Source organism: Coffea eugenioides, chromosome 8 (genome assembly GCF_003713205.1).
Source record: "Coffea eugenioides isolate CCC68of chromosome 8, Ceug_1.0, whole genome shotgun sequence".
NCBI lineage: Eukaryota > Viridiplantae > Streptophyta > Magnoliopsida > Gentianales > Rubiaceae > Coffea > Coffea eugenioides.
Genome location: NC_040042.1, coordinates 17,019,864 through 17,043,982, shown reverse-complemented (window position 1 = coordinate 17,043,982; position 24,119 = coordinate 17,019,864). Strand labels below are relative to the sequence as shown.

General features: G+C 33.9%; 2 protein-coding genes across 3 annotated transcripts; both read left to right on the top strand.

Annotated features, from left to right (window-relative positions):
* Window positions 1–1,899: 1,899 nt before the first annotated feature.
* LOC113781589 (protein TRIGALACTOSYLDIACYLGLYCEROL 4, chloroplastic) lies at window positions 1,900–8,035 on the top strand. The gene is made up of 5 exons (XM_027327549.1): window positions 1,900–2,433; window positions 4,359–4,605; window positions 4,879–5,233; window positions 5,646–5,983; window positions 7,374–8,035. The coding sequence occupies exons 1-5, from the start codon at window positions 2,159–2,161 to the stop codon at window positions 7,569–7,571; spliced, it is 1,413 nt and encodes a 470-aa protein (XP_027183350.1). The 5' UTR covers window positions 1,900–2,158; the 3' UTR covers window positions 7,572–8,035.
* Window positions 8,036–15,553: 7,518 nt separating this feature from the next.
* On the top strand, window positions 15,554–20,935 carry LOC113780990. 2 transcript variants are annotated; one of them, XM_027326804.1, is made up of 6 exons: window positions 15,554–15,974; window positions 16,866–17,843; window positions 18,614–18,808; window positions 18,909–19,042; window positions 20,113–20,223; window positions 20,425–20,935. In XM_027326804.1, exons 1-6 carry the CDS (start codon window positions 15,777–15,779, stop codon window positions 20,483–20,485), a joined length of 1,677 nt encoding a protein of 558 aa, XP_027182605.1. In that variant the 5' UTR covers window positions 15,554–15,776; the 3' UTR covers window positions 20,486–20,935. The 2 variants fall into 2 exon arrangements, with proteins under 2 accessions (XP_027182605.1, XP_027182603.1); XM_027326802.1 differs by having other exon boundaries at window positions 18,888–19,042.
* The last annotated feature ends 3,184 nt before the right edge of the window (window positions 20,936–24,119 follow it).

Below are 24,119 nucleotides of genomic sequence, written 5' to 3'. Positions count from 1 at the left end.
ATGTATTTACGCTGATTATCTTTTGTGTGCATGTATGTGTCATACGAGTGCTTTCTTGGCTGTGTATGAACACAGACATCAGAGGCATCCAAGTGGTACCTCTCTTATGTTGCAGCTGCGGATCTCCTGTGGTTGGCAAGAGAAGCGCACCATCCTGTGGAAGGTCCGAGATCGGGTTAGCATGACTTAGCTTGATCTCAATCATCCATTTCAAATTTAATGAATTTTGAAATAGACGATGGAGATTGAGTAAGGCCGTATGGGCCTTTAATTTTGATATAGACGGTTGACATCGAGTCAAGCCGCATAGGCCCAATCTCGGACCATCTACTGGACAGTCTAGTTCCTCCAACGAGCGCTGAGTAGGGCTGAAGTTCTGCCAGATTTATATTCTGTCAAAACCTTGTAAGAAAGAAATGGCCGAAAAAAAAAAAAGGAAAATCTATAGACAACCTTGCAAAATACCAAAATACTTTGGGATGTTCCCCATTATTCCAAGTTTGTCCTCAATAATCTATAGGATCTATTCTTAACTAATTTTTTGTACTTGCCAGAAAAATCTAATATGTAATGTTTTCAACTGCTTTTTTTTTAATCATTTTTTTAGATTTTGGATTTTCTAAAGCTAAAAACAAAAAAAAAATCTATTGTTTATGTTATTGGAATATGCATTTCTTACTTACATGAGCAAATGTAAAATGCCAAACGTATAATTCTTTTCAAAAGTCATTTATTTTTTCTTTCTTATTGTTTATGTTGAGCATTGTGATTTTTTATTTTTAAAAAGTAATAACAGTAATTAAGTTCTAAATAGGTCCATTAAACAAAGAAAGAAAATATATTCTTACAACAAAACTTTTGCTTTATTTACCAAGTATAGGTCCAATTCCACCTTTCTTCAACAATGCATGTTTTATTTGTTTAATCCTTGCATATTTTTTTAGTTCAAATCTACTTTAGAAGTGGACTCATTAATAAAAAACATAAGCTAACCTAAACTAGAAACATTATCAAAGTTTCTTCTTCAAATTATCAAACTATTCCATGCAATACCTCTTTCAAGTTTCAATTACAAATTTGCCACATGCTTGTTCTTTAGGGATTCTATAACCCATCAACTTTTGACTCATGATTCATGGCAAAGCCTAACTTGCCTAGTTTTCTGATATAACTCAATGCATTAGTACATTTGAAGATCGTTTCGCCATCTTGCAACAAAATTGTTGTAAAGAGAGTTGGTACCTTTCAAATATTTTGATTGTGCATCAAATAACTCTGGAGATGCCAACCATAGTTTTATAATTGAGAAGATATTGGTAACCTACTATGATCTCCTTTGTGCATATTAGAAGCATCAAGAATTGTTTTTTTTAGTTCCCTTCTCCAAAATCAGAAAAATCGGGACATTTGAGAGGCCTAACCCAAAACTTTCTCATGCTTGAGAATAAGTCGCAAGTATCACTGCCAATCCAAGAAGTTTTAACTATCCAAGTGTATTAGTCAAGTATACTAAAAACCCATTGGACTTTGGTCCAATAATTATGGACGGTTAAGAGACTTTCTTGTATCAGATTTGATTTCTTTTCAGTGGATTCTCGTCCATTTCTCATAATACACAAATATATGATATATGCCTTCATTTAATATAAAGAGATATGATCATTTTAAATTTGATTAAATGAAGGGTTATAATCATTTTAAATTTGATGAATCCTAACTCTTATTACCAAATAAAAACATATGTTATACATTCATATGTACATTATAAGAAATGTAAAGAGAATTTATTGGAAACGAGTCAAGTTCTCGTACACTAAATTTAGGGTTCAAATCCTGGTGTAATATGGGAAAGTGAGGTGCTTCCCTTCCTCAAAGTCTCCTCTTCATAGTAGTAGGGTAGATTGTAATTGTAGACCTCGGACCAAAAATTAAAAAAAAAAGTACATTGAACAGGATAATGTCGTTTCTCATATTCTAAGTTCTAACAAACGAGACCTTCTCGGGCTGAACCGAAGAAGGGATAAGGAAACGAAAGCCTTCGGCCCTTAAACCCCCGATTCCCAATTATAAACAGTGCCACTATCAGTTTTTTCACTCCAATTTTGCTTTACAAAACATTTTTTGCTTTTTGCAAATTTGTCTTTGGCTGCTTTTAGAAATGACGATGAAGAAATTGAGATGGGCAATGGACAGTGGGTTCTGGGATTTGGACATGTCTACGCCGGTGACTTTGGATGGCAAGGCACGCCCTGTCGCCGGCGACCCTCTACCTCTGGGCGTAAGCCGCGGCGCCAGGCTTTCGAGGCCCAGACAGATCGATTTCTTCCAGCGTTTTATGGCTGCACCCTTTGTCCCTTCTTTCACTCCTGACCGCGGTCTTGCTCTTGAAAGGGTCTTCTCTCTTCCCCTGCCTTCTTCCATTGGTGAACGCTGGTAAACCCATTGTTCCTTCTTTTCTTCCTTCGGCCCAATCCCATTTTTTCGGATTAGTTTCTCTCTTCTTCGAGCTTAAACGAATTTTTGCTTTCGTGAATATTCGAGAGGTTTTTCTTTTTAATGAATGATGATGTACATTGTTGAAACATTGATTAGTTGTGGGAAGTTTGCAAAAATGTGGGACGCTTTGTTGTATTGATTCCTTGCCGAATTTAACATTTTTTGTGTCTCTGTGTTTCTGTGCGTTGAGCATTATATTTAGTACACAAATCGGTACAAATGCCACTGTACGCTTTTTATGAAGTATGAATTAGGCAATGGATTGCACCTCTTTCACTAACTTTCTGTAATTCTGAGAGTGAACTAACGACTAATTGTGCGCTGTATGTTGGTAATAGAGAAATTTCTATTAGTTTTTAGCATTTTTGCTTATTATCTTTTGATAGAAGCAGCCGGGATTGACTTCTTTTCAAATGTCATTTCTAGATTCTGATGCAGAACAATCTTAGGTCTACTTCATAAGAATTGGATATTAGAAGATTGCGGGTATGAGCATTAAGTAGTCCAGAGGTGTCAAAATGGGTGATTTGGGTGGGTTTTTGTTGGTTAAAATGGGTAATGAGTATAAGTGAGTCAATCCATTTATATCCATTTAATTAGATGGGTATAAATGGATAAGTCAAAAAATGAATTGGATAACCCAATTACCTATTTATAACCCATTTATTTTAACTTTTTGTAAATTCATTTTTGCAAATTAAGTTATCAATTTATACCACCCTTTGCACCCACCATTAGTTTTAAATATTTACTTATAATGCTCAATAAGTCTAATTTCTAATTTTTGTCTCATCTGTAATCTATATCGCAAAATTACAAACTATTTAATAATTGAACAATAAGAATATAAAAATTTGAACTAAATACTATAAAAGTTAACATATAAATTTAATCCAAAAATTTTGAACTCCTAGCATGTTTTTTGTGTGTAAATTTCAAATTTCATTTTGAAAATATAGGAAAAGAGGCTAAAACTTGTCATAAATTAGTAATGCTGAAAAATGAGCAAGTTAACAAACTAAGAAAAAATAAAATGATAAGATGAAACCACCAAATAATAATGATGATAATGATGAAACAAAAGTAGTTAACATCATAAAAAAATCATGACAAAATGAAGAATTTGAAAAAAGAAAAAAAAAATGGGTGGGGGAAAAGAGTAGGCTTGGGGGAAGACAATTCTAAATAGATTAATTGGGTTTGATGTGTTACCCAATAATACCCATTGATTGGGTATTCATTTATACCCATATGCAAAAACTTAAGATACTCATATCCATCTATTCATGGACGGATATGGGTAAATTTAATTAAATGGGTTTGTTTGCCACCTATAGCATTAACCATGCTGCAGCTCTTCTTAGCGGAGTTCTAGCTCCATTTAAATTATGGCTAAGTTATGTAGAACCTTCAGTTTATTTCAATGTGGTGCTACTTGCACTGAGATGCAATGTTGCTGATAACTGTAGCTCAATTTGTTTTATGGCTGAGTTTGGGGCCTTAAGTATAGGGGAATATTTATCAGAAAGGCATGCTTGGATGCCCTAATTAATGTGGCACAATTGTATGCTGTTCATTGGGTAGCACATTTAGACTAATTTACCTACAAAATTTGCTTCTGCAAAATACGCATAAAATAGTGTACATTCATTCTGTAAAATAAAATTAGTAAAAATGCTCGTTATCTTTATGACAGACAGCCAACCATACTAATGTCACAAGTTATCTCTACATCTGTCATGATCCTAAGCTACTAAAATTGCGAGATGCAATGTTGATGATACTTTATTTAGTCATTTCAATCAAAAGTTGCCCATATGTGGAGTCAGCATTAACTAATATTTATGTTCAAAGCCATGCAGGTTTGCAACATTACTTGGACAATTTAATATCCAGAAGTTTGTGACCTCTATCAAAAAGGATGGGACATTGCAAATGTCAGAACCATCATGGTTACAACGCATCAAAAAACACCTTTCTGAAAAATCCCTTTATGCTTTCAACCTCTGTTCAGAACTTTTGGTAACACCTGATGATACTCTTCTTCTTAGCTATGAAGGATATGGTGATGAGAAGAACTCTAGGACGAAAGCAGTTCTTCATCACAAGGCAAGAATGTACGAACTCAAAACTGTTATTAATTGCTTGTTTATGCATTTTTTATGTTTCAAATTTCTTTTTCCCTTTTCTTTTATCTCTGGCAGTAGTAGGATTCAGCACACATTGGTATGTTTGCATAAATTATTCCTTTTTTCACTTCCAAGCTAGTCAAATGTTCCTTTGTTGTTTTTTAGCTTCTGCTTGTACTGTGCTTTCGTTGCTTTGCAGTCTGTTGATTCTTTTCCTAGTACCCCGTGTAAATAGATACTTTTGTCATTGCAGTTTCCTCATCATAATCTCATTGTTGAAGCTGCTGGGCTAGAACGTTTTGTTGATCACAATGGTAACCACTGGGATGTTCCATTTTCTCTGGCAGCTGATGTTGCCTCAGTTCCTGCTGACTCTAGTACAAGCTATCATTTGTGCATTAATCACGTGATGGGTTCACCGAATGAAGTTCAAACTCAGTCAGCTGGTGGAGCACCTGCTGCTCTACTCCCCGGTTTGTGTGCCAAATGTGCAGTATCCTTTAAGAAGAATGCCAATATTTGGACAAGTGAAGCACCAAAGTTATCAATGGTGCAACCTTACGACATTTTTTTGTCCGATCCTCATATTTCAGTGTCCACCCTTCTAGGTAAAGATAGGTTGAATGATCCTTCAAACTTTTTTGTTTAAAAAGCAGAAAAAAGGTTTTACCAAATACTACTTTGGTTTTTGAACTTTTCTTTGTGTCGCCTAACTTCAAGGTCCTCTATCCATTGTTTTGTCAAAATTTTATTTTGTATTATAAATATATGGATAAATTTCATCTTGTCAGTTGATAACGTCATTGCTTGGTATTTATGAACTCGGTCTTCTAGAAATAATGAGAAGACAGGTTTTCAACAGCTACTCTAGAGAATGCCATTTGCTTATGGAAGTTTACATGTTTGTCTATTTGTCTGATGATTTGCCGCTTTAATTAATTGTTGATCAACTCATACATGTGAAAGTTTTTGATACATTCCCTGTTTCATTTGGTAATGACGCACAATATGCCCTTGCAGGTGCTGTTGTGACAGCATTTGTTGGTAATACGTCAATCAGAACACAAGGAGAACATGATATACAATATTTGAAGGGCTCTGGACTTCAAGCACAGGCAGCAAATTCTGCCATTTCAGCGGACCTGTTTGCATCTGCGTTTTTCTCAGCACAACATGGAAATTTCCAAAGGTTATTCCTGGATTTGACACGCATCAATGTACGTTTGGATTTCCCATCAGGGTTAAAGTTTCTCTCTGGTGCTGCTCGTGTGGGTTATAATCTGTATAATTCTCAAGAACCAAGTTGGGAAAGAATTGAGACGTTATGTCCAAAAGCCACCTTGTCATTTCAGCAGCAGGTACGCTGTCTTATAATTGTTTACAGAGGATATTACTATCAAATCCACGATCAGAATCTTTTGAATAGCTGCTGTGACCCATGGTTTTTCTTAACTATATTGACTTGTGCTATACTCGTCAATGATGTTATCAAATCAGGAGTTTATGTTTATCTTTTATGGAGCTTCATGCAAAAGCTTCTCACTCCCCTTTTTTAAGTGATCAACATGATAACAAACACAGTTTTGGTATGTGCTCTTGCCCAAAGTTGCTTATAGTTACCCTTGGAGTTACCTCTTTTTCATTTTTATCAAATCAGATACCTCTAGTTTCACCATCAAATCCTCCAATCTCCCGTCAATAAAGCAATTCTTCCATTACCCAAAAAACAGCTCTTAAACTGATTGTTATTACAAGAATTGATCAATTGATTGTTATTGAGAATTGATCAATTGACTTGTAAATTGCACATTGGGTAGTCGTAACTTTTTCTCTTCAACTGATTATTCCTGTCACATTTCTTCTTTGACATATCCTCAGCTTTGAGTGCTCCCTCAAATATCAAGCACTTCTATAAATTGTGAGGAAAACTGGAAGCAAGAGTACATCTTGCTGCACTGCCTTCTTTTTATTGGATTTGGATTTAATCTGTGTCCCTCTGCTGTAATAATAGTTGGTTTAAGCAGAGGCAGAGAAAGAGGAGGGGGGTGTTGGTTGTGGGAAAGAAACCAAAAGAAGAAGGAATGTATTTGCCCACGTATAATGTGTAGGAGAAAGGTGGAGGCAGAAGTGAAGAGTTTGGGGTGTGCAGAGCTGAGGAGTTGGAAATGGAAAGTTAGTGGGAGCAGTGACAGGATATGAGGAGGGAGGTCTCGTTGCATAGGAGGTAAGAATAGGAAGATGCAGTGCAGTGAACACATGTTGGGAAGCAAAGAACATAGTGGGCGGGAGGACAGGGGAATGGAGAAGTTAGTGGTGCTTGTGTCGAAAAGGGAAGGCTGGGTTTTCCTATTTACTTTTGTTGCTAACAATGATCAGAGCCTACATTTCATTAAACTACAGAGATCAGCATCTTCTGGGATTCTCTAGAATGAAAAAAAAAATTATTGTTTCTCTGTTAAAAGAAACCCCTCTGAAACATGTTCAACTTTTTTTTTTTTGGGGGCAAAACTTTAAATGAAAACACCGAAGGGTAAATTATGAAAGTTAAAGGCCTTCAGTAGTGAAGCTATTAGCAGTTTTCGAGTTTTTGTCTTTTGCATCATGTTTTTTTCTGCAAATTGAAGTCTGTTTGTTTTGCCAAAGCTTCAGAAGGAACTTGACAACTTTCTTCTGGGTGTCTTGGTTGGTTGTTTACCTCTCATGTAGTAATACTGATGATTGATATCATTTTGAACCTTCTCTTTGCAGATTGCTGGACCTTTCAGCCTTAGAGTTGATTCTGAAGTAGCACTTGATCTGAAAAAAGGAAACTGGTACCCAGTCATGAATGATCCTGTATTTGCAGTTGAATATGCCTTGCAAGTTCTTGGTTCAGCAAAGGCTGTTGCTTGGTATTCACCGAAGCAGCGCGAATTTATGTTGGAACTTCGTTTCTTCGAGACCTAAAACCATAAATATTTTTCCAGAATTTGTTCTGGGCAGTCTAATGGTTTCACCTCTTTAGCTCATCATTGGTCGTCATCTTTTTATTTGTATTACGTCGTTTAAAATTAGTAGCAATCTAGCCATCTTGGTTGAGTTGATAAGCATATGGACTTGGAACATCAGAAGTGCGAACACCTTCCAGCATGTGTGTGTAAAATTCTAGAGGTAATGATCATGTGGTTCTTATTGTTATTGATAGTTGGAAGTGATGATCTTTAAGATCACCAATGATGGGGTTATAGCTTTTGACACTTGGTGATCTGCCAGTGGGGATTTGAAACTGGGAAGATTATTTTTAGACAGATCCCAAAGTGATAAATGCAGACTTTTCGATTCTTTGCTAGTTATGAGTTAGTATTTGTTTGTGTCGAATTGTTTGTTGAAGATTCTTTAAATGAGAGATATAGCAGTTACATTTAGTGCAACTCATCACCGCATTGGAAAACCTCCCCGAGTCTTCTTGAAGGTCAATTTTGATAGTGCAACTTTTCCTGAGGACAGCTCCTTTGGTGTTGGACTGTTGTACAGAATCATAGGGGTGCCTTTGCATGTTTTGTTGGGGAACTCAGAGGAAGCTTTTCATAACATGTTATTGAGTCGTACGCTGCAACCCTTGGGATGTTCCTGACATACCAGTTGAAACTTCTAAGAGTGATCATAGAGATGATTTAGTTTTTTTTTTTTGGTATAACCTACAAGTATCTGTATCTGGTTTACGGTCTACGACTAATTCTGTTCAAATCGGGTCGGGCTCTTTGCGAGGGTAAGTGCTTCCAACATTGTCCTTTTCATTTTGCATGAGTTTCGAATCCGAGATTTCGTGGTTAAAGGATGTAAGCCTTTTTTACTTGCACCAACATTTGTTGGTATTGAGGTAATTCAGTGAAAGACATTATTGAGCTATGAATTCGAATGATTCGGCTTGCTTGACTCCGATAGATGACATAATAATGCCCGGGGTTTCACAAGCCAAGAGGCTTCCCGGGTGCTCTAAAGAATTTTGTAGCCGGTTTGCTTGCTAGGAATGTTTGTGGATGGATTCTCCTCCACCAGGTCTTAGCTGCTGTTAGAGCATACTCATAGCTGCTCGCTCTTAATAGGACAAAATTTTCAGTTTTCCTGTAGAAAAAACATGGTACTTGTTAATAATTGATGCTATTAATCAACAAATGTGGCACTATCTTGCTAGCTAGTAAGATGCATTTGGCTATGTTGCAAAATTTGTGCCTTTAAGCTTTAAAACATTTTGCTTCCAGTCGTGCATTTTTGCTTTTACAGTTTTGTTCCGTATCATTTATGGATTGTTTAATGTTTGGTGGCATAACTAACTTTGATTGATTGGTCAAAACAGACAATGTTTTCCTACTGGTATGTCCTTTGACAAATTCATGCTCGAATCCTCTCTACACTAGAAGCAACATTGATGTACAGACTATGATTGTACAATTAATGCAAATGAAAGTAACAAGTGTTTCCATTACTTTATAAAACCTAACTTTTTAAAACCTCCCTCACAAGAAAGTAACCTATAATCTACACCTACATTTGCAAGTTGTGGTGCATATATTGAAAAGAAAACTGCATGTCAAGAGTATTAAAAGATTTGCATTTAAGGAGAAAAGAAATTACAAATGCAGAGTTAAGGCCGCCGGGAGATATAAATGAAAGACTTGTCTATACTTTCTAAGGGCAAGACCTATGGACCAAAGCCAGGCAGATTCATTGACATTGTACTAAATCCAACCGCTTTTGTAATGGTCTACATAATAATACTCAAACATGGAGCAACTCCTCTCCCCAAAAAAAAAAAAAAAAAAAAGCGTTCATTTTAAAAGGAATCATATCAAAACTTTTCTTACTTTGAAAAATCTCTAAGACATGTATTGATTATATACTTATTTTATTAACCTCATTTTTAACGTATTTATATTAAAAACTCCTTCTAATAAATAATTTTCTTTCAAAAAAATCTTCAATCCAATGAGACTCCACGTACCAAAGTGACACAAAATTCATAGCATAGAAATCCAATAAACATATTATTCAATTCTAAAACATCTTATGATATAAATACAAGATCATTATACACACGAGTATGGAAACTCAAATACACAAGATCATTAATTAATCCTTGCCCCTCAAAAAATTAATTAGCTGCATTCAAATTCAAATCCCCTTAGATTCTCAATTTGAATTGATAACTTATTCGTGTAAAATGCTTAACAAAAATTCTTAAATCAGAATTGTTTTATTGCAATTCATGACTTAATCACCATGACAGGTCTCTTAGTTGAAAATACGAGAACTTCTTTCCTCCTAACATCTTTCTATATACAAAGTATGAGGAGGGGTTTGGCGTTAAAATTTTATGACATCTTTTGATTTTCTAATTCTATCCTCATAAAAGTAAAGATTTACTAAAGATAACTACTTCAATTTAATAACTTCTAATAACTTCCACTTCTATTAACTTCTATTTTTTGTTCCTTTTTTGCAAAAAAAAAAAAAAACTTTTTTTTTGCAAAAAAAAAAAAAGAAAAAGAACAACCTTCTAATAACTTCTATTAGTTTAATAAAAATAACTTATTTTTTTCTTAATTTGTACACCCATAAGGTGTGCTTTTCCTACTAGTTGACAGTTAATTGTCACAGACAGAGGACCTCTAATTTATCCATTCAACTCTAGTAGAAAATTTGGACCTTCATCCTCCTGAAAGAATTTATTTTAGTAATCTTGATTTTTGGTTGAAAACAAGGAAGAAACAAAGAATCATGAACGTAAGTGACATAATTAAACTTCAAAAATAAATAAATAAATAAACAACCTAAGCAATATATATCCATGTAAAATAAACCTTGAGCAAATCTTTTGACAAAACAAAAGAGATAAATGTACAAAACTATCTGTTTAAGCCAAAAGGGAGGAAAAAAAGACCCAAGAGCATATAGCTATTGCATTTGCTTGGAATATCCTCCAAACAACAAAATAATGAAGTCTATTGGCTTCTCTTTTATGTGTTCATTTTTATTCTTGAATTCAAATCATATGTTTGTCTCGATGCTTGTATCCGTCAGCAATTGCCACCCAATGATAGATTGTTCTTTAATCAATCTTCAAGACTTCAGAATGATGAGTAAACCATGATTAAAAATTAATGAATAGCAGTGAAAACAATGCAATAAATACAAACTTACGCAGTTTCACATATGCCATATTTTGTCCCCATATTAGAACAGGATCTATAATTGCCATATGGCTTGCCTTATCTAGAATAGCTAGTGAAAGAAGAAATCAAGTCACTGGATAAAGAAATTGAATAGGAAAGACTTACTATTGGTCACAATCAACCTTCCAAATGTTGTACGTAAATGTGTTGTCATTCATAGTTGATTAATACATAGCATAAACTTTTGAACTTATCTTATCTGTATTGTGGTGTAGATGTGTTTGAGTCAAATTTTGTTTTACATCAACAGATATTGGTTTAACTTCATCACATGCTCCTGCAACTAATACAACTAGTACTAAAGCACACCCATGTGTGTGCAATTTAAGAATAAATTAATTTTTATAAAAAAAAATTTAAATAAATTGATAGTTATCTTGGTAGTTATGTCAATTGGTAGTTATTTTGGTAATTAAACCTTTTTTATAATCAAGAGTTTGGATATTTAAACCTATTGGTAGTTGCAACAAAAATGATGTTGGTTATATATAAGGATTAATCTTTCCTACACTGACAGTATATATACTATCAGCGTTGGATAAATGACAAATATGCAAAATTTGAATTTGAAATTCAATTTTTGCACACATGTCATGAATCCAACGATGATAGTGTATACATCGTCAGTGTAGAAAAAATTTACTCTATATATAATTGGATAGTTAGGATAAAATTTAGTCTTCGTGGGGATAACTATGAAAGTTTAAGACGTGACAAAAGATGTTTAATAGATGATACAGATAAGGGTAAATTTGAAAATACACAAAGTTACAACTAAGTTAATTACCTACATAAGTTTTATTATTGTAAAGATATCCTCTCCTAATATATTATTTAGAAAAAAAATTTCATGTTTTTTATTGTAAAACTTTTTTTGATCTGCTTTATGTGATAAGAAGGGAATTGAAATGAATATTTTTTTCTCTTATAAATAACCATGACTTGCTGGGCCTACAATTTGAGTACACTTCATGGAATGAAAAAACAATTACCTGGGAAAATGTATTAACCACCGAACTTTTATGCTGCGATTAAATTAAAATTAAGAAGTATTTGAACAACATGCTTAAGGAATAACAAGTATTTTAAAAAATTGATCATATCCACACAGGCTTAGTAGTTTAATTCCTATACAAAAAAAAGAAAAAAGAAAAAACGTGATAGTAGGCTCTACACATCAACAAAAATTTGTTGCATTTAATTCTTCAAAAGGATTTTTGATTCATGTGTGTATATAATTGTTTTTTTTTTTTGTGATCTCCTAAAGCAAGTGCACCAAAAAAAGAGAGTTTTAAAATTATTCTATTAACACTTTTGCAAAAGAATTTTACCCTTTTGCCCAAAAAAAATAATAAAGCCACTTCTATATTGTGCATCCGTTGGACAGTAAACCGAGGAACTTGATAGATTTAAAGTGTAGATATCCGTTTGGATTAACTGTTTTTGGGGGTGTTTTTGAAAAGTTTAATTGTAGCAGTGTATATGAAACATTTTTACTATAAAATTTTTTTGAAATATTTGATATATTGTATGGATGAGATATTTTTTGAGTTATTGTATATTACTGCAGCATTATATTTGAAATTTTTGTTTTTGAAAAAATGGCCAATCCAAACAGAGATGCGGCTATTTTTAGGAGTTTTTGTAGAAAAATATACTATAGTGATTTGATGTATGTAAGGTAAACAAATGATTCAGATATGTGTTTATGAAAAATGTAAAAATTTTCCATCGAAAAATCACATCCTTCCTATTATTTTATGGGGTACAAAATAGAAAGAAACTTAAATGATATATTATTGATTAATCTTTCCTACACTGATAGTTGGATGAATGACAACTGTACAAAATTTGAATTTGAAATTCAACATTTGCAGACTGTATACAGTATCAGTTTGAATGAATGATAACTATACAAAATTTGAATTTGATATTAAACTTTTGTACATACTATTCTAAACACCCGTGCTATGCACAGTAGATCATATTTTTGAAAGAAATTATAATCGAAGGAGGAATTTAAATAAAGTAAGACATATATGTAATTGTTCTTATAATTTAGGACATGTGAAAGTATAGTTAAAAAGTGAGATTTTGTAGCAATAGTTCAATATATGATAAAAATATCTCCATTATTTATAAACTACCACATTGATGGAAGTTGGATCCTGAAAAAAAAAAAGTAGAAATCCATAGCATAAATTGAGCGACATAAGGGTTCAATTAAATGTAACTAAATATTTAATTTGATAAGTAAATGAAATACTTACAAATATTTTGTATTCGATTTGATAATCTTCTATGAAGGTAGGAACATTCTTCATATCAATCAACTTTGAGTATGAATGCCAGTATTGGAGGTTTAATTAATTCTGCTGAATTTTGTGGAGTCCGTACTATAAATGAGAATGCACGATTTTTGCATGAATTGATATGTTGGTCGAACAATGTACCTCAATTTTCCTAACAATTAAGAGCATATGGAATTCAAAATTATCACTTGTTTGAGAAAGTTTGTAAATAATATTGTATAAAAATATATACGTATAAATAATTTATACCTTCCCTTTTAAATCTCTACGATAAGAATCATCACACCGAAATATGAATCATACAGTGTGTTGTCTTGAAGAGCGAGGTATAGATTACCACTGACATCTCTAACTTGTATGTTAACATTGTATCTGTTAAGAAAAAAGTGTGATATACAATAAAAAAAATGTAATTAAAATTAAAGATATATGAAAATAATTACCTGACAATAGTGTCAACTACGTCATTATAATGAATACACACCATTTTTGAAAAACGAGATTGATATGATTGTCCACAATTTTTGCATAACTCATGAAACATATTGTCTATGTTAATGCTTTGAATGTAAGAAAGTATCCTAAAATATTTAACCTAAAACCATTCAAAAAACGTATAGATTACAATTATTAATTCAAAATAATATGTAGATAATTGTTCATTAATTAATTAATTAAGAGAATTTTTAATGTAGATGTGATTACAAATTAAGTTGAGGGTTAAGATCGATACTAGAAAAAAGTTGAAAGAGATGGTAAATTGCGGTTTTTAGTGAAATTATTTTTTTATGTCTTATTACTGGGTTGGAGGAGTTTTAATCGGAGTGGAATTGCTAATTGGAGGAGTATTAATTGGAGTGGGAAAGGGTGTGAAGGGAGGAGTGTTAGTTGGAGTAGAATTCTTATTTGATGGAAACATGGTTGTGTGTTTCAAATGTGGACATGATATATTTTATGAAATAAATTAAATGTAAAATGCTAGAAAAATGGAATTGAGAGTGGAAAGGTGTGTGGAGGCTTGTTGCTAAAAATCCCTTCTCAAATTTATATAGATAGATATAGATGTCATTGATCTAACGCTAATAGTGTATATTATGTGTGTTAGAGAATATACTCCTTCCTAACTTGCAAAAGAATCCTATCTAAAATTAATCAAACAATTATGGAAAGAAGTGTACTGACCACTAATAATAGATATACATCTATATATGTACTTTGATAGATTTAAGTGGTATAAATGTATCTACAAATTTGTATATAAATCCCCTCCCTTCTTCTAAAGACCTTGTTGTCGGTTGCTTTAGATTTTGTAACATATGATTATAGAAAGTGATTATAAAGTAAAAGCAACTCTTTAGTAGATTATAAATTTTAGCTTTTTTTATTATTAAAAAAATCTTTAATTTGATTACAAAAGCAAATGAGAACATTACATAACTTAATTATCCAAAACTAGAATCTATAATTAGTTAAAATAATCAATGAACAAGCCCCAGTCCCCACCCCTCCACTACTTAACAAAAAAAAAAACTATATCATAAAAATAAAAATACCTCTATATTATGTATACTAAGCATATACTCCTTCCTAACTTGCTAAAAAATCCCATTTCAAATTAATTAAACAATTATATCCAAAATCAGAATCTATAATCTAAAACAATCAATGAACAAGCCCTAAGTCCCGCCCCTTTTCTACTTAACAAAAAAAATAAAACTATATTATAAAAATAAAAATACATCTATATTATATTTACTAACCAATTTACTAGTTCCTAACTTGCTAAAAAATCTATCTCAAATTAATCGAACAATTATAGAAATAAGTGCACTTACCACTAATAAGGACTTGTTTGGGGTTGTGATAGTTTTGGTAAAAAAAAAAACTTATGGGATCTAAAAGCACTTTTAAGATGTTTGGTGAACATTATTTTATAAAATTAGGAGCGAAACTTTTGACGTTAAAACTACTTTTAGCAAAAGCTAAAATTTGATATTTTTAGAATAGATTTTGTGCTCTACAAAATAAAACACTAAATTTAATCATTTTATATTTTAAAAAATTTTAAATTAAACATTATTTAATACAATAAATATTTACTGAATTATGCTCCAAACAATGTATTTAAAATATTCAACTACTCAATAAGTGCTTTTATTGAAATTTATATTAGACGAAATACATAATTGAAATTATTTAACTACTTAATAAATGCTTTTATTAAAAGTTGTATTAGACGAAATACATCACAATAAGATAAACAGGCCCTACTACGTAGGCATATATCCTATACAGCGTTAGAGATTTGAATCCCCAAAAACTGGCACAAATAACGCCATGCGCGTGTCCCCTTCCCCCTTTTATCACACATCTTATTAAACATCTCCGTCTTATTTGTATCTCTTGTATCGCTCACTCTCTCTATACACATCTCTTCAAAGTTCAAACCGTACTAATGCCACTTGAAAAATGGAAAAAGAATGGGAGCTCTGCAATCATCTCTGGATCTGACGATCAATTATAGAGAAATGACAAAAACCCAGAAATTTGTTCAATAGATCTTGGCTGGAAAATCCCAGCTCAGCCCATTCTTGAGGGTCTGTTATTGGTGGTGGTGGTGGTGGAAGATGGGTTCTGGTTCTAGTAAGCAGAATGTAGCTTCTTCTTCGTCTTCATCGCCGTCGCCATCGCAGTTGCATTCGCCGTCACCGCCGCTGACGTCGCCGTCTGTGAGAAGGAGTCGATCTTACAGGAATAGAGGAGTGTTCAACTCGTCTTGTCTCCGATCCCAACACCAATCCGAGTCCCACAATGCTGACCAGCAGGTCAATTTATCTTTTTTTCTTTTGCCTGTATTTTTTCTTTTATATGTTTATATTTTTCGGTCTTAGTACAGATCTTATTTAATTCGTGCTTTAGTGCGTATACTGCACCTACTGTATTTCTTTGCTTTGGTGGATTGTACGTTTAGAGTGTTACTCTTTTTTTCTTTTTAAAATTTTCTTTTTGGTGATTTGTAAGTTTGTTTTGATATTATATGAATATAGGTTGTGCTTAATGAGAGCTAAAGAAGAGTTAGGAGTTAGAGAGATAGGAAACACAAGGACGAAGTTGATCAATATCTTGAAAAAAAAATGTCCTTAGTTGGACCTTCAATTCGATATGGAAATTTTTTTTAGGCTAGTAATTAAAGAATAATTTTATCTTTTTTTAAAGTGATTTATGTATGATATTTGTTGGCTTTGACGATATCCAAAATTGAATGTAGTGATTGAAATGGCAATTGGAGAGTAAATTTGACATATTGGGGATGTATATCTAGTTAGTGCTACCGGAGAAGGACAAAAGAACAGAGAACTTATGGAGGAGGATGGTGTTTGTGTAGTGAGGGGAGCGTGGAAAACTAGCTAAAATTTTCAGTCAGAAGGTGTATAAGAAGAATATTATATGTTGGATAAAATTATCTGGGTGATTGGCACAGTGGTAACTGCTAAAAGTTTTCTAGGGGAGTATTGTCGCTACCAAAGAAATAATGCTAAATTATCTATTTACAAGTATCAAAAGCTGAGATGGATCGGTTTTGCTTCTGAACATTGCCACTTACATGATGAATTCTACATATTCTTAGACTTTATCGTTTTAAATGCAGAAAACTTTTCATTTTTCCCTTCGTGCATTTATTCATTGGTGACACCTAAATCTGTGTTATGCTTCAGATGTTTGATAATAAATCTAAGAGAAATGGATTTGATGGCTGTTGTGCAAATGGGACCATGCCTGACTCAAATGAGGTGAAAACTAAATGCTGCAGAAAGGTGAAAGTTCAGCAGCCTGATGAATTAAACTGTGTGACATCCAGCATGGACAGTGATGAGTGGGATCAGTCAAGAGGTGGTCGTATGTCTCGAGCTTTCTCATCTCGAGGGCTAAACCCCTCAAGTCGTTTCCTTTCTCGCTTGAATATATTACCTGGTAATATTCGCTTTAGAATGAACACAGCAAATAGTTTAGGTTCTGCGAGACCTTATTTTGCATCCTCAACAAGCTTTCAAATGTCAAATAATGAAGATGAACCAAGTACATCTGGGAGCATGATTGATGAAAATGATAGGATACACAATCGTAATCACTTTCCGAGATGCTTTAGTAGTCGGTCTCCCATGTCACCTGGTGAGGACTTAGTTACAGGTGACTTTCTACAGAGTACCTCAACTCGAAGTGCAGCAAGAGAGGGAGTTGATCCTGGAGTAGACTCTGGTGAGAATTCATTTTCTAGAAATCGTGCATATAGTGAAGGTACTGAAGAAGGACTGGCTAATAGACGTATTGCAGCTGAGGAGACAGTGGAACAAAATGTGCGGTTTAGTAGAACTCTGAGTGTTGGCAGACTTCGTGATAGGGTTCTTCGAAGAACATCATTTCCAGACTTTGCTTTTGGTCCTCTTGAACAAGACCGAGAAACAGAACATGCAAGTCAAGTTAGTGAAGGCCGGATATTGGGTGCCGGAAGAAGACCAACATCAGCTGAAGAGAACTCCGATTCACAGGCTTCTTCCAGTCGGTCAAGACCTGATGCGTCTGGTTCATTGCATAGGCATAATGGTGATACACCACGACCCAGAGAAGCCAGGTATCATGACCTCCTGGAGTATAGATCAAATTTCCTTGAGCGACGCAGAAGAATAAGATCTCAGGTTTGTAAAATTTTTCCTCTGATTAAGTACATCGACTATGATTATTTCTGTGTCAACGAGGAATATTTCCAATTCAATTTCCATATGTGGGAAAAGTTCCAATATGTTAATTTCGGCAGAGGCTGATGGATACAAGAGCTTAAATAAAGGATATCAGAAAATGGAATTTGTTGCTCTGACATTTGATTCTTGGATAAATTCTGGTTGAATGAGAAGTCATACACATGATGTGCACTAATAATTTTCATCTTTTCAAGTTAGGATAAACAATAGACAACTCTGTGGTTAATACAACAGTTGTACAATAGCCTGCATATGCCAACATTTGTTGGCCAGTGGTAGAACAACCATTCAATCTCAGTGAAAGTCAATTCCTTAATTATGTCTTCTAGCTCTATGGTTCCTTCATTCATCCTCGATGGTTGCCGCATTGCTCTGGTAGTCTTATTCTACCATTTGCAGATGTATCTAGTATGAATAATCATCTGATTGCAGTATCTTTCTGGAAACCCTGGCCGCAGGTGGCCGGAGGGAAATGGGGATTCAACTTGACTTGATGCTGGATTTGGCTTGGGCACCTTTTTATTCATGTGTATTATATATGCATATGATATAATGAGGGGACTATAGCCTTGCATCATTAATTTCCGGACTTGAATATCATAAACATGCATTCTATATAACCTTTCCAGGGCATGAATATTAGCTGCAAGATCTACAACCTTTCTTTTCTCATACAACTTTTAGATGATATACATACATTCCTTTAGGTGCGTGCACTGCAGCGTCTAGGGAGCCGTTTCGAGAATCTTTCTGGACATGAAAGGTCTTGCATCTTGTCTGGTCAACACAGGAGAGGGCATTGCACATGTCGGATTAATCCTCGAGAGGCTGAATCAAATGATGAAACTAGTGCTAGGGCCAGCATATCAAGAATTGTGATGTTGGCAGAAGCTTTGTTTGAGGTAACGTTCCCTTTACAGGTTACTCCCCTCCTTTTTAACTTTTGCAGTAGGAGTTGAACGTTTTACTCATCTTAACTAGGTTCTGGATGAAATTCACCAGCAATCTGTAGTTTTGTCATCCCGGCCTTCTATGTCGTCACTTGGATCTGTTCCAGCACCAAATGAAGTGGTGGAGTCCTTGCCTCTGAGATTATACAGTAAATTACAAAAGCATCTGCAAGATGAAGTTGCACAGTGAGTACATGTTCCCTTTTCCATTTTCTGATTGGTTCTTGTGTTAAATATCGTTTAAACTTGAAATTTCCACTTATAGCACACTAAAATTTTTTTTTTAATCTTTGCCCATCGTATCTCCATGTAGAAAGAAAAATGGAAAGGCAGGTACTTTTTTGAAAGAAAGAGCTGAAGAGAACAGCTATAAATGTGGAATCTACTGTGTTGTCTGTCACAGCTGTTAGCGGAACCGTAGTGAGTGATATTTGCATCATTCAAAATAAAACATAAGCGGCTTATTACAGTAAAATGGTTGTTTTGTGAGAACCATTTAGTAAGGCAGGTTGCTGGCTCAGCAAATCTACTGCTCAAGTTAACTAAGTTTATGTTTGTTGATTAAGGACAAAAAATTTATCCATGGTTTTTGGGTTTTTCTGTTTTCTGCTCCTCTCCTTATGCAACTCTTTGGTTCTTTTCTTCCTTCATTATTCAAGGCATTATAACTTGGATGTAAAAGGCAGCTTTCCTTTTGTTACTCAAACTGGTAAAAATTGTCAAATTTCAAGCCCAGATGTACAATGGTATGCTGCAGCGGACAATGTGGCTGATATACTGTTCTAGACTTGTCTGAGATGACTGAGATGGCTTGAAAACCTCTCACAAACACTAAGCTCCAAAATGTTAGGTTATGGTTCAAGTTTGTGATATTGCTACCAACTTTATTTTGGATACCTTACATGTGATCCATAGCTTGTACCCCGAGTCTTGTGTTTTGAAGATAGTTTGTTTGACACATCAACCTATATCTCCACTACTCATGTTAATGACTGGTGAAGACATACCCTTTCTTTTTCCCATTACGTGACTGCATCTCTATTTTACTCCCTAAGGGTAATAAAGTTACTTGCAATTAGAGGGGAAGGGTAAGTTTTGTATGGCATGATACCAAAATGGGTCCAACTTGGGTACTTACTTCTGTTACATTAACTGGGACAGCTGAGGAACTTTCTGGTATTTAGTAGGCCTGGCCCACAAGTTTTCATTTGTTTACTTGAATAAGCAACCTTATTGCTTTCTTTAACCTATTGCAGATGTTATATTTGCCTTGTTGAGTATGAGGAAGGTGATTCTGTACGAGTGTTGCCTTGCCGTCATGAATATCACAAGGCATGTATAGACAAATGGCTAACAGAAATTCACAGGTACTCACAACTCTCCCCATGTCATTACAAATAAATTAAACTTCTGATTGTTGTGATACTATATTTGTTCTTCGTTTTCAACTGATGTCTGGTCACCATAGTGCATAACAAGAATATGCATTGGAAGTGGTTCAATACTTGAGTGGAATTAAAATTTGTCTTGATTCTCAAACCAGTATTAACAACTCTTTTTGAGTACAGGGTATGTCCTCTTTGTCGAGGGGATGTTTGCAGATCTGATCCACTGCCTGCGAATATTTGATCTTTATGTTTCTTCATCAGTTTCTTGAGCCAGCCGAGCCAGGCATTTCCTTTTCTGGATGAATTTATGGTCGGTGCACTGCAGTTTTAGAGGTTGAAAAATTCCGTCTTTGACATTATGCTACTGTTGTTGATGCATATAAGCTCTGAAATGAGCTGGATTGTCAACACTGGAAATCATAGAGGAAGGTGGGGTTTTTTTTTTTTTTTTTTAAAAAAAAAAAATTGCTGAAAAGCCATATCAATGATGGGTCCAACGTGCCCTGGTATGGCAATTTTCATGCAACATGATTGTAATCTGAGGATTACTGCTTCATGGTGTCAAAGGGCTGTATGGTATGTATCTGGAACTTTAAATTGGGAAGGGGAAATCATGCGAAAGGAATTGGCATGAGGTTTCATAGTAACCTAGAGTTATGCATGTTTGAATAGTATTTAGAAATTGATTTAATATTTTTTTGGTGAAATTTTTTATATTATTGGAAGATGTTTTTTAACTGACTTTTAATATTTCCATGTAGTACATTTTTTAGTCACATACATTACATCACAAAAGGTGTTGCACTGTGTGATTTCTCCACCCACCCAAACATAAAAGGACAATTAAGTAGTCTTCAAATTAACCGGACCAAATTGTTTGGTTAAACTTAGGACAGGGAAATTACCTATTAAGTGGGTTTGATTATATTGATAATTTTAGAAACCTCCCTTTAGGTTTTCAAGATGCGCCCATCTTTGTTTCATTTTATTCAACGCAACACCTGTAATATGCAGTTCCAAAAGCACAAGTACGCACTACCATTGTAACAATAGTGTCCTCGATAGCTATTACTGTTAAATGTTGCTACATTTGACTTACAGCTTCCTATACAATTTTTCCTTGGTTTATAAAACTTTTATTCATACTAATATGGATTTTGATAATGAAGCAAGTGAGACCAAAAAAAAAAAAAAAAAGCAATTGTGGTATGAAAATATGTTCTTTCCAACTTAAATTAATTTTTCAAGTTTACTTTTCTCTTGGGGAGATCAGTGATGATTTTAAGGGGTGCTAAGTGATACAGAAACATAGGGCAGCAATCTGAATTGTTAGTTGATTAAATTCAGGAATGTGTTTCCATTTAATCCTCCCCTTCTTCTTCTTTTTTTTTTTAAATTTGTATGTTTGTCTTTTCCCCTTCTTTCCTTTTCCTTCACCAAAAGGTCTGGCACCTTTGTGGTTATGAATTGCTACCATAGTTTTTTCTTCCTCTTTTTTTGGTGTAAATGTCAGATTAATCCAGAGTCGAGCACTGTCAAACCTATTTTTGCAGAGAGACTTTTTCAATGTTGTTTTTTCCATTCACAAAATCCAAACCCAAAACCTTATTTAAGGGATATCAAACTTCTTACTACTTGACTCAACAATTAATGATTGAATCACTACCACATGATATCGAGGCTAAGGGCATAAATGTGTCATGCTCTAATTGTGACTTATTTCAAAAAATCATATATCTATACACATACGTTGTGCCTTTGTATCGTTCTTTTAATCATGTCAAAACCTATCTCCTGCTATATAAAGTGCTGTGGTGTGGCAACTCACTTGACCCATATTATCTTATACTTACATCATATTTGCAATTGAAACAAATATGACCAGAAAGGCCTGACATCCACAAGAGTGACATGTTTCATGAATCTTCATAGGCTTAGTTAAATTTACCTTCTTGAGGTTTGAAGAAATTGTAAGTTGAAGACACTGATTTGTTCAAATTAAAGCCAAACCTCTCGATTTTTTTTTTCAATCGGCAGCACTAGGGGAGGTGGAACCCAATCGGATTATACAAGAAGTTAGAGGGAATATAGGCTTATTTTTGGATTTTTATAACTATAAGATATAAGGTTTGAACCCTCAACTTATCGTTCAATAGATATTTTAAATCTTTTTTGGTGGTCAATTTGTCTAAGACAAGTTGGTTAAAGTCAAACCTCTTGAGTGATAGATCAAATATGATATCCCCTCATGTTCAGTGAAGTCAGGAAAAAGAAATTGAAAAAAGGTGATGTTAGAAATGCTGCTGCTTATATCAGCAAAAATTATGTTTAAATGCACCAAAGTACCATTTTGTTATACGAGATAACTAGTCACCTAGTCACTTAAATCTTCTATTATTAATTCCAAATAAACTCATCCAATGTCAAATAATTATAATCAACTTACTCAGGAAAATTACACAAGACAACTGGGTAAAAACATCAAAGAACTGAGATTATTAAAGGGAATGCATTATTTTTAGCAGGTAACTGAGAAGCCCCAAATCCACGCTAAAGCACCCAATACAAAGATTCCCAACTTTGCTATCTTCAAAATGCAATTGTCCTTGATGAGTACCAAATGAGACTTAAGGAAATAAATCCACTAATATCTTAATTGACAAAAAAAAGACAAAATGGAATCAGAGTTTTTTCCTGACAAAGAAGGGGTTAGATTTAAGAAGTCGACGATGAAGTGAATTTAGAGTTGACAATTATAAAAGTATTGTGGTGTAAGATAAACTTGACCCGAAAATGAATAAAATAAATAAATAAATAAAACTTATGCTATGAATCCCATTTCCACAAATCCTATAATATGATAACCTTATAGTTAATCGCTGATAACATGGACTATGTACTGTCAAAAAGGTGCAAATGGATTAACTTTCCCAAAAACTAGAAGAACTTTTATTTCCTATGCTAATTTGGTTTGTTTGGATTGCGGTTTATTTGTCAAAGTATATTTGTTTACATCATCATTACAATTTCCAACACACCTTTTTATCTTTCCAATTATCTTTTTATCTCACATACATCACATCACAAAAAGTGCTACAGTAAAAATATCTCTAATAATTCACAATCCAAACAAACCATTGGAAATTGAATGTGCTTTTGCTGAAGAATCAGGTGTTTACGCTCATCCAACTTAAGAAAACATCTCATACTGTGCATAGATAAAATCATAGGCAACTAGCTGTGCTTTGAGGTTGGCAAATGATGATATATCCACAGCACCATTTTATTTCCACAGCAAATTGCTATCAAAATGACAATGATGTCCTCCAATAGTTAAAGGTTGAAATGTTGAATGCACATTGAAAAAGGTGAATTTGTCATTTCAGCTGAAATTGGTAGTGGCATTAAAATTTGGGCTGTGGCGTTATCACCACCTTTCGCACAATCTGTACGGTTGGTGGAGGAATTGTTGTTTTCATGTTTTGAGGCCAATTTGGTGCATTCTTTGTTATACTAGAACACGAAAATGTTGACTCGTTGACAATATTATGCTTGTAAAAAGCTTGTCTGACTGGCTACTTTTGGAAAAACAATCACTCTACAACTATAAGAACAAATAATAAAAAAAAAACTATCACTATTACGTAGAATTGGAATGGTAGGCCAAAAAAAAGAAAAAAGCTCGGCCATGTTCTCGTTTGCTTTAGATATTGAAAATCTAATTATGAGAAGTGATTATATGGCACAGAAGTTAATCTTGAGTTGATTATGAATATTAACTTTTTGGACTATTAAAAAAACTATAATATAAATATAAAAGCAAATGAAAAATTAATTACCTAAAATTAGAATTTGATGGACCCAAAACAATAATC